We start from the raw sequence: 10,770 nt of genomic DNA, 5'->3' as shown, positions 1-10,770 counted from the left end.
CTCATGACTTTTCCTTTCTCATCGTTTATTTGAAATCACAACTGATATCGTTTCCATCGCACGGATCAAGAATCGTGGATGAGGTGAAACACGAGTTCAGAGCAGAGTTCATCTCAGTGCACACATGAAAACTGCTTCAATAAATTAAAAACTCACATGTACCACACAGTATTTCCCTCATGTTGGTGAATACACAGTCACTCTCTGTTGCCGGGGAGGGGGGGTGGGGGGGTGATACAGGTCATGCAGTAACACATGGAAAATACAAAACGGTGAAAAAAAACCCATAACACACAAGGCAAGAGGAGGGCAGAAAGATCAAGGAAACAGATACAAAGATATCGTTGAAGTGACAACTTAATATCTGGATGTGTTTAAGGTCATTGATCCAATTTAATCCAACATTTTAAGACACTGATGTATAAATACTGCAGCTCTGGCTCAACCACCATCTTAACACAGCTTTAAAAAACCTTCTGATTGAGTCAGCTTGTTTTTGCTTCAGTCAGCGTAAGACATGATTTCTACTGATAAAAAAGGAGTAAAGGGAGAAGTTTTATCTCGTCGACTCCCACCGGCTCCGATTAGACAAGAAACCATGATTGTTGTGTGTGACCTTTTGGAACAGGAGCATTGAGATGAGAGCTTCAGCATTATTTCTTTTTTTTATCAAATCAGGATAAAAAAAAGTAAAAAAAGAACCATGAAATCACAGCAACAGAGAAATAAACCTGGAAAAAAAGGCGACGCAAAAAAGAATCTGTTATTACATTTCTATATATTAAATGGGGAGAAAAGGGAAGTGTCATACACACAATTATTTGAAAATGATTTTCTTTCCCATTCAGCTTTATTTTAATTTTAATTTACTCACTACCATCAAGATTAAATAAATCCTACTTCACATTTTATTTAGACAACTTGTCTTTTCCGTAAACTTGTATTTTCGGAGTCATGTTCTCGTCTGCTCATTGCAGCACTCGCAGACCTAGATCTACATTCTTAGTGACGCGATCCTCATGTCCTTATTGACTATGAAGAGATGTGGAAGCAAGAGATCAATCAATCGATGTAAAAAAACACGGGGAAACAGGCGGTCTCTGCAGGAATTAATAACTTGGAGAATTGTCTTGTCCTTTAAAAAAATGTGGTTGGTCAACACGTCTCTGAACAAAATCAATTCTGGGCTAAACTCTGACATTTTCCCTCCAGTCGCTGAGTAAACATGCAACTTGACCTCGTATGGTAGCGTCACAAAATCTCACTTCATGGCATCGTACACCTCTGAGGTGCGAACACATGATTTTTAATCGAACAAAAGAGTCAAATAGTGGAATATTTCCAACGCTTGGTGTTACCAGAAAAGAAAGACGAGACATCTGTGGAGAGAAGAATGATTCCTGATTATTCTGGTCCTTAAAACAGAAAAGGGATTAAGTTGGCAGCAGGACAGGATCTGACATCATAGTTTGTGGATCAGGATTAAGGACGTGGAAGTGATTCTGCTGGTTGGGAAACCGCTGCGAGAACTGCAGCTCGGTCCAGCGTCTGTGTTCTTACTGGCTTGAGTTTCATGTATCAGACGGGGGTCGGGGTCAGGAACAGGAAAGAGGTGGGTGTGTGTTGGATTAGTGGACCTTCGCCTTGGGTTGAGTGATTCTGCGGACGACGCTGTAGAGGATTCCGAAATTCTGTTCAGAGACGACAAGACAAGAGACGCTGTTCAGTTCATGTGCCAGAGAAGACAGGCCCACAACACACCAGCACATTTATAAACTCTTTACAAACGTTAACTTTCAAAGTTCTCGGATCACTGAGCAGTTCACACAACTTGCTGTCTTGGTCTTTCAGTCATAGTGACTTCATACAACACAACTGACTGACGACGGGAGTCACGCACTACACAATCTTCGACCAGGAGAAACCCCCACGAGTATAATTAGTTATGCATGCTTTAGGCTCAACTATCCAATAGGATGTTACATAGAGAGTGACAGCAATTCTAGCCATTCATGGATGTGCTGTTAGAATGGGTGACGCAATCAGAGGGAGATATACTGGGAGGCTGTGGGAGATATATTCAGACTTGGGGTGACAACTGCTCATGTAACTATATTAGCGTTGGTATATTGTTCCACCTTCTGGTCTCCCTGATGCATCAAGTCTACATTAAAACCTTCTGCATAAGACACCAGCTGCTGCCTGAGTTCTCCTTTCACCAGCTTCCAGAAAACTTCCCTCCCAGTATTTTAAGACACGTTCTATGCTTTACAGAAGTGATCGAGGGTGACATGCATGTATGTAACATGATGCGTGTTGGAGAGGAGCTACAGACTCCTGCATGAACAGCGACTCACCTGGATGGCGAGGTACATCACCCCTAAGTAGGCTGCGATGCAGACAGCCAGCAGCAGGTCAAAGATAGCAGGCTTCACTCTGAGGGAGAGAGAACAGCAGCAGAGAGATGGCGCGTTAACCAGTGAGTATTAAAAGAGAAAGACAGTAAGTAACGATCGCTCGTTATGTGATGGCTGTTTTTCAGTAAGGACTAAACTGTAAAAAATGCAGTTATCTGAGGATTAATTGAAACCCAACGAGACAGACTCCTGATGTTCCAGATAGCCGAGAGCTGGAGAGCTTTTACCGAGCGACAGTAAATCAGTATGAGCTGCAGTAAAAGATTATGGAGGGATAGGAGGAGGAGGAGGAGGAGGAGGAGGAGCTGATTAAAGTTTACCTGTAAGCATTCATCGTTTGTTTGAGCTGGTCATAGAAAACAAACTCTGGATCCCTGAGGAGGAGAAAGATCAGAACTGTCACTTTAACATCAAGAGCAGAAAACGGATCAAAATGTACAAATATGAATTTTATTTCTTGACGATCCACATTTACTGCTGTGACCTACATTTAAAACCCTAAGCCAGTGTGCATCAGTGTTTCCTGTTCACCCCCACCCTCGTGTTTACCTTTTGTCAGCTTTGACATAGTGTCTCTTGACGTCCTTGAGGTAACGCCCGAGGTGATACTCCAGGGTGGACACCACACTGCTGTCTTTGTCCAGCAGCTGAGCGGCACGTGGCTGCGCTGTGAGCCAGTCCACCACTGCCGATAACTGCTCCTCCTGAACCTGCTGGTGTGGCACACGCCAAATTATTATATCACACAATATGAACACGGTACAGGCAGAGAGATTCACCACCAGCCTGTGATGGAAAACACTATAGTGAAATACAAACTGGAGATAATCATTACATTAAGCAATACCCATGTTTCTAAGCAACATGACCTGCTTGCTTTTAGATTTTAGTTTTACTGAAAAATATTCTTAATATTTGGAACAGCAACACAAGTTATGACCTGAAAAAAAGGCGGCCAATGGTTACCAATGTTTTTTTTCTTGTAGAGATGTGTTAAGTCTGTGCTTACATAAGAGCCTCATCAGGAGTTTCCAGTATTGGCAGGTACAGCTACTTGTCTATTGCACCATTTGAGTAAATGTCAGTTTCATTTTAAAGCCACACAATGTTACTCTTATAGAGCAACAGCGCCCTCTGCAGCCGCACATGTTGATTTACTCTGTTGGGCTCTGAGTCCGAGCTATTAAGTGGTTTTCATTTATTAAAAAAACTAAGCTTGTCACTCTGACTGCGTAGTCCTACTCTGTGAAATAAAGCACTAATTAACAGAGTTAGAATTCTTGATAAGTTTCCTCGCTGAATATTGGAGATAAACTGTTTTTTAACTGACAGTTCGAAATAACTATAACTTGCTGGGCCTGATTCTGACACCTGAAACTGTAAGTCAGCTGCGATTATACGGCTGCAAATTTGAATAGTGTTGCTTTCATGCAGGGACATCTTGCATATTGATATACAGGATACACACATGACACAGGCAGAGTGAACCGGCTTTCAACTCCGCTGTATTCAGATTAAACAGCTGTCATGGATGAATCTATTACATTAAATCCAGTTTTATTGTGTATTGCCAAATCACAACATACAGTCACTGCCCGTCATTGTTCATGAAATCCGTTTTGTTCCTGTTACACCACACAGTTAAACTTTAAAATGATGCAATAACCTGAAAAAGTTCCCCTGCCAAAGGGTTTACCTGCATCACTGCAACTCTTACAGTGAATGTAAATTTAATGACTTACCATTTGTTCAGTGAAGATCTGCAGGTCTCCAGGGGCTCCCTGAGCAGCAGAACATAAATATCACATCACAGGCAGGAAAAAGACAAAGCTTTTACTGTTCCCCCCCATATATTTTCTCATCATTCATTCATACCTTCTCTGTGAGGTTGTAGATGACCCTGGCCAGTGCTTCTGCTACCACCTTGGTGTTCCTGCCAAGTTTATTTACATCGACGTGTGGCCTGGAAGACACAATCACATGTTTGCTGACAGTTAGACAAATAGGAAAAACTCCACAAAACATCAGAGGAGAAACCACAAAGCCTGCAAAACAAGTCACAGAGGAGAGACTGATCCCAGAGCACCCAGAGCCACCCAGGAAACTGAAGAGTAAAAGAACCCCAGATAAAAGAAGTAAAGAGGATTAAGAGAAGTTAAAAAAAAAAACGGCACCTAGAACACTTCAGTTTGTCATGAAAGTGACATCAACCATATGAAGTAAGACCGCTAGAATGGAAACTGGAAATGGAAATTGCAGATATGAACCCACCCAGCCGGGGTTTCTCCCGCTCCGTGGCGAGAGGAGGGGGACACTGACCGCGAGTCCATGATGCTGGAGCGCTCAGCCAGGCGGTGCGAGGCCAGGTGCGACAGAGTGAAGGCCGGCAGCCGGCGGATCCCGAAGCGCTCGTGCTCCCAGGCCAGCATGTCGTCGGCCAGGTTGATTTTCTTGTGGACCATGGAGAACTTGACCTCCGGGTACTGACTGCTCACCACCTGGGAGGAAGAGAGGGGGACAGAGGACAGCCGCCGCTGTGTCAGTTTCCTGAGACTTTTCTACAGGCTTAAAAATGAAGGTAGATAGATATGAAGAAGATATGAGCTGTTCACAGACATATTGGTGTCAGGGTTTAAGTTTGCTGATATGCTCCAACATGAAAACTTGAATTTACCAGAAGAAAAAGAAATGTATGAACATATTTTCATAATTTGAGTTTTATATATTTGATTGTATTTGTGTTTTTATTTAAACTTATTTACAATAAAGTTTAGAGTTTAACTGTAAAACATCAATCTTAAAGAGCTATTTGTTTTCATGAGGGTTTGATAATGTCATCTTAGGATGTGAATTTCTTTTCAATATATATAATCAAGCTATTTTTACTCCCTAATAACAGCACTCTTATATGCCACCAAAAGATTAGGATCTAGCAAGAAATAAATGTCTAGTTATTTAATTTTTTAGTGTATCAAGCAGCATCATTCTTACCGTCTCCAGCTCTTTGAGCAGAGAATACTGTGGAGTTCCCTCTTTAGGAGGTTTGGACACATGGAGGTGCATAGAGTCTCCGTTCCCCAGAGTGTCCAGACACAACACGAAGGCCACGTTGTCCTGCAGCAGACTGGAGTCTGTGGCCAAACAGAGGGAGAGGTGCAACAGTAGAGAGTGTTAGTAAATATATATTTGTGAAGACGGCTACGCGACATGTTCAAACACAGAAATATCAAAGCATATATAGAGAAAAAACTAGGACTACTACTTTTATCAAACTGGCACATAGAGCACAGTGCATGATAGTCATGGTGTCATTTTAATCTGTTCTTTACTTGTTTATAAGTTCTGTGTTAAAGATGCTGGATGTTACCTGTGTGGTCCAAATTCTCCTCCAGCCAACGTTTTGTTCCCTGGTAATTAAACTTGCCTCCACCCGACACGAAGAACAGCAGGTTGTACCTGAAAACAACAGGATTCACAAATGAGTCCATCAAAAGTGGATGAAGGAGGATGTGTGATATGAGGAGATAACTGTCGTGAGGGGTGCTTTTATAGTAAAATCCATTCCTCCTTTTCTAACCACGTTCAGCTGCTGTAAAGTACATTCAGACATCAAAATGTTATTACTCCTGAGCACTTTCTGTGTTTAACAGTCAGATGTGATTCTTACAGCGAGCACATTGCTCAGCTAAAGGTCAATATGGTTAAGATGGAGCACTGGGAAATCGATACTACTACTACTACTGTTTCATCATATATAAAATGCAGTAAGTGAGTTTGCAGCACACAGCTACATGACGGTGTAAAACAATATGTTGTTCTGCTTTTTATTTAATGCAGGTTTAACAGTTTAAAGGAGACATAAAATGATCTACAAAACAATCTGAATGTGTAAGTCTCTGTCGTTTCTCACCCAGCGTGTGTCCTCTTGTAGGTGTAGAGTTTCGAGAAGAGACGAGCCAGCTCTAGTAACATGGACACTCCGCTACCGTTCGAGTCGGCGCCATACGACAGCCACTGGACACAACGCCAAACAGAGTCACATTACTTTTCTGGCCTGCTCTCTATTTACTGACATTACTGTGTTGCTTCCTGAAATATTATTGTATTAATTTGAGCTAAATTTAACCAAATCCTACAGAGATTTGCAGACAAAGTATTTCTGTAGCTAATTTCCCTGAATGTTTAAAAGGTATGAAGGAGGATTTGAGAGAAGAAGCAGTGAACATACTGGAGCAACACCAAACGAGTCGTAGTGAGACACCACCACGATAGTGGGCAGGTCCTCTCCTCCGACTCCAGCCAAACGACCCTGGTGGAAATCATAAGAACAGATCAGAAACTGAAAATGTGTCACATTGAATTTAGCAACGCAAACGCAACTGTGTGTATTCAAGTGTCAGGGAGTGTGGCTGTGCAGAGCTGAAGTGAGTCACAGTCGACCTCCTGACCACAGACCTAAGACCTGCTAATCCCCTGCAGTGTGACTAAACCACTTTCTACTTCTGGTTTTAAACACACATCTCAAATTAGAAACCGCTGAACCAACACTTGTGCCGCTTTATTTTGTGCTTACTGACTAAAACAGTTTCACTTAAAACAATGAGTGATGCCATTCACTTCCTTTCATGATATCAAAAAGGACTGAAGCAATCAAGTCTTATCGAGTCTGGATAAAAAGAAAGATGAAGCATGACGTCACAGGCCTGAACTACGAAGCAGGGTAAAAACGCAACTTTACATTTTACCCGTACTACGAAATCCCTGAGGTATACTTCACCCCCACCTCTCTTTTGTGCATATGTTGTCATGTATTGTATGTGCAATGTAAACATGTAAATAAATAGAATTCTCTTCAAATGAATGTGTGTGTCTTTCTGAATATATAGATACAGAATTCATGGCTCTGATCAGTACCAAGTACTTTTAAAAATTTTTTTCTATATTTAAATATATCTCACTTGTTTTCCACTTCGTGTCAATCACAGACTTCCTTTGTTAACTGAGTTCAATCAGAGTAGGTTCAACTCTTTTCATAGTACAGGTCTATGGTCTCACATTGAGCAAAATAATCCACTTGTTTAGGGCAAACAGGTGTTGCATTAAAATATTAATTAAATTTTAATCTTGACAACTAAAAATATGAGAGGAAAATTTAAATCAAAGCATAGAACTAACCAGGCAACAGAATGTGTCAGTTTTTGTGTTAATTCATCTCAATGTGACAAAGAGAAACTGAATAAACACTGAATAAAATTGCTGCAGTGAGCCTCTCTGATCAAATTCATCTTTGACTTAAAACCCTCAGGCTTTTAGTAAACACAGCAGTTTTTGTTCAGGAGTTTAAGCCCACCCACATAGAGAAAAACACACAATGGGCTCTAAGCTACTGCAGCAGGTAGCACACAGTAGATTCCCAAAGCCTGTTACAGCTAAGGGTACCAGGAGACTCTCTACCTCCACCTCACAAGTGGATGTTTGCTTATTTGAAGTATTAGCGGCACATTGCCACGATACAAGTTTAAAAGGTCTATTAATGACCCAATTAAAACTATTTTCCTTGACATCAGGAGGAGACCTCGAACAAGTTTGTGCTTTAATGCTTTTACCATTACATCGCAGAGACTTTTTACTCTTCTCTAAAACATCCAACTTGAGAAAAGGGGTTTTAAAGGATTAAGGAAATACTCCCGTCTTGTGAAACGACGTTGTGGTATTTTTTCTTTGGGGAATCATATACAAAGCTGTTAATGTTGATACAGGAGAGACACAACCTGGGGCTAGTAGAGAGTGACAACTGCACCTGAACAAACACCAGTCACATATTTATAAAAACAATTTACTAAAACCAGATCTCCTATCTAATAAAAAGTGAACAACAACCACTCCACTGTCTGGCAAATGAGGACACCTATCTATAAAGAATTGCATGTGCAAACTATATTTATATATTTAAACTATTATAAATTGGCAAATTGGAGAAAAAACTTTTGAAGCCCCACAGACATGGGCTAAATAATGAAAGCCTGAGTACACTGACAGGTTTATGGAATGACTGACACATTGGAAAGCCTTTCTACTCGCATGCTGAGTCTCTCACCTCTAAACTGGTGATGGCCCAGTCATTGACTGCTTTGCTCTGAGCTCCACTGGTGACCATCTGGAAGCCGTTTGCTGTGGCCGTGTGCAGCAGCACTGCAGAAAACAGAGTAAAAGGAAATTGATCACTGATCTGTGTGCTATCCACTCATACATTGTGAGAGGGTTAGGGTGTGTTACAGTTGGTTTGGTGAGTACAATACAAACAAACAGATCACACCAGCAGGTGCAGTCTGGAGTGGGATGAGTTTCACCTTCAGCAGCTGACAAAGAGCCCTGTGAGGAGGACGATGTCAGGGTCTGGGTGTAGATGGACAGCAGCTCATCGTCCTCCATGGCAAAGTACACGGGGACGATGGTCTCAGTCGCTAACATCTCTGGCTCCAGCTCCATAAACTGCTACAGAGGTTGAACAGATGGGAACATCACGTTTAACAACACAAGACACATATTAAAGACATTAGTTAAAGTCAAAAGACACTTAACAAAATAAATGCTTTAAACATCTGCTACTGCTGCTTTCCAGAGGGAGTAATGGTCCCACTCATAGTGTGAAGTCGAATTAGTTGCAGCTTATGCAGTTATCTTCACTGAGTTAATGCTAAATCTCAGCAATCAAACAAGGAATGCTGGAAGGAAATCCCATGTGTTACTTTTAACCATTGTTGTTTCTCGTTCATAGTATTTTCTGTAAGTATGCAATCGGCTGCAGGGTAGAAAATCTGCTTCCTGTTCACACTGGCAGGCCCTTGCCCGGTGAATGTGTGTGGTCACGTATAACCCACATACCTCATATACGTTAGTGCAAAGCTAAAATGCTCATGTGGACAGACATCGTTTTAGCTTTAAAACAAAAACATATTAGTACCAAGGAAGGCTGGCACACTAAAACAGGGATATCTATATTTTTTGTCTTCTTTAGCTGAATGTATGGATCAAATCAACAAATGTTTTGCACAGTTTGCCCTCAACACCAGCGTGACTTTCTTTTGAAGATAGAGAGGAGAAAGGCTTCATAGTTAGTTCACAACACCACTGAGTGGAATCAGTTGAAGGCGAAAGACAACAAAAGTTGTATTTGTGACAATGGTGTGTGTGTGTGTGTGTGTGTGTGTCAGTACCTGCACTATGTCCTGGGGCATAGCAGACATGTTCTTGGGCAGCGTGATGACCACAGCCCCCGCCGACTGGCGCAGGGCTTTCTGATACTTGTCGTAGGAGAAGTCCGCCAGTCGCATGATAACACAGCGACGACTTAGTACCTCTGCCTCCACAGTACGAGCCTCGGTGTTCAGGATGGCGTTCCTGGTACCTGGGGACAACACGGCCATTAATCATCACACTTCATACATGGACTCCTGTCTTTATGTCAAGAGGACCAGGCGAGGAGTAACACAACAGACCGTGTCCCACTGAAACAAAGGTCAACACAGGATGTGTGGAATAGGTGACCTATTTGTCAGGTTTGGCAGCTTCCAATGACTATCATCACAAACACTGGAGAAAAAGAGGAAACTTCACCTTCACCTGCTCTCACACCTACACACAGTATTTGAACTTAAGATGTGATTAAGAATCATATCCTGTCATCCCAGTAAAACCTTAGCGGAAGAGGAGGGATCATATTAGTTGACCTATATTTTGTCACTACCCTGTGTAACTTGGATTTTTCAGTGTTGCTAAGCTAATGGTGAATCATCACGTGCAGCCACAGTTTTAATGAGGGGACGCACACTTTAGCATTTGCACACAGATTTCAATTCCAGGTCATGGTGCGAATGATGCTAAGCTTTAGCATTAGCAGCTAGTTAGCAGTAGCGACCCCTGCGTGCTGTCATGCACGGAGGCTGCACAGAGCCGTGGGGAGACGGACCGACCCACGGACCGAGTGGCCGCAGTGACGCGAACATTCATTCCCGGGTGACGAACCGGAGAAGCGCCCGACTCACCGTAAGGCTGTCCCTGCAGGTCGTACTGCTGCATGCGGTACACCGTGAACTCATGTGCCGCCTCGGCCGGGAGCGGTGCCACCAGGATGAGCACCGCGGGGATAAACACGATGAAGGTGAGGGGAAACGATGATTTGAACATGTTGTCGAACACTTCACTCGCCTCCTCGAACATGTTTGCGATTCTGTTGAGTGCACGAGCCGGGATGGAACTCTGTTTTCAGCTGTCACCGCTTTCACACACACGACAACCGGGGACGAGCTCAAGCTAACCTACCGGAGCCTCTGCTACGGGATTGTGATCAGGC

At 42.5% G+C, this 10,770-nt stretch overlaps 1 protein-coding gene across 4 annotated transcripts; it reads right to left on the bottom strand.

The window, feature by feature from the left end:
* Positions 1–4: 4 nt before the first annotated feature.
* Positions 5–10,770, bottom strand: ncln (nicalin). Of its 4 annotated transcripts, none has more exons than XM_035175843.2 (15): positions 10,463–10,770; positions 9,635–9,825; positions 8,768–8,912; positions 8,515–8,609; positions 6,646–6,726; positions 6,328–6,431; positions 5,785–5,873; positions 5,409–5,548; positions 4,689–4,915; positions 4,293–4,380; positions 4,160–4,198; positions 2,967–3,130; positions 2,738–2,791; positions 2,358–2,436; positions 5–1,691 (listed from the first exon to the last, which is right to left on the bottom strand). In XM_035175843.2, exons 1-15 carry the CDS (start codon positions 10,635–10,637, stop codon positions 1,629–1,631), a joined length of 1,734 nt encoding a protein of 577 aa, XP_035031734.1. In that variant the 5' UTR covers positions 10,638–10,770; the 3' UTR covers positions 5–1,628. The 4 variants fall into 4 exon arrangements, with proteins under 4 accessions (XP_035031734.1, XP_035031736.1, XP_035031737.1 ...); XM_035175845.2 differs by having other exon boundaries at positions 4,737–4,915; XM_035175846.2 differs by having other exon boundaries at positions 2,967–3,127; positions 4,737–4,915.

The sequence above is a fragment of the Hippoglossus stenolepis genome, chromosome 14 (assembly GCF_022539355.2).
Source record: "Hippoglossus stenolepis isolate QCI-W04-F060 chromosome 14, HSTE1.2, whole genome shotgun sequence".
NCBI classification, from domain to species: Eukaryota; Metazoa; Chordata; class Actinopteri; order Pleuronectiformes; family Pleuronectidae; genus Hippoglossus; species Hippoglossus stenolepis.
Note: the sequence above shows the minus strand (reverse complement) of the source record. Positions and strands in the feature narration are given on the sequence as shown.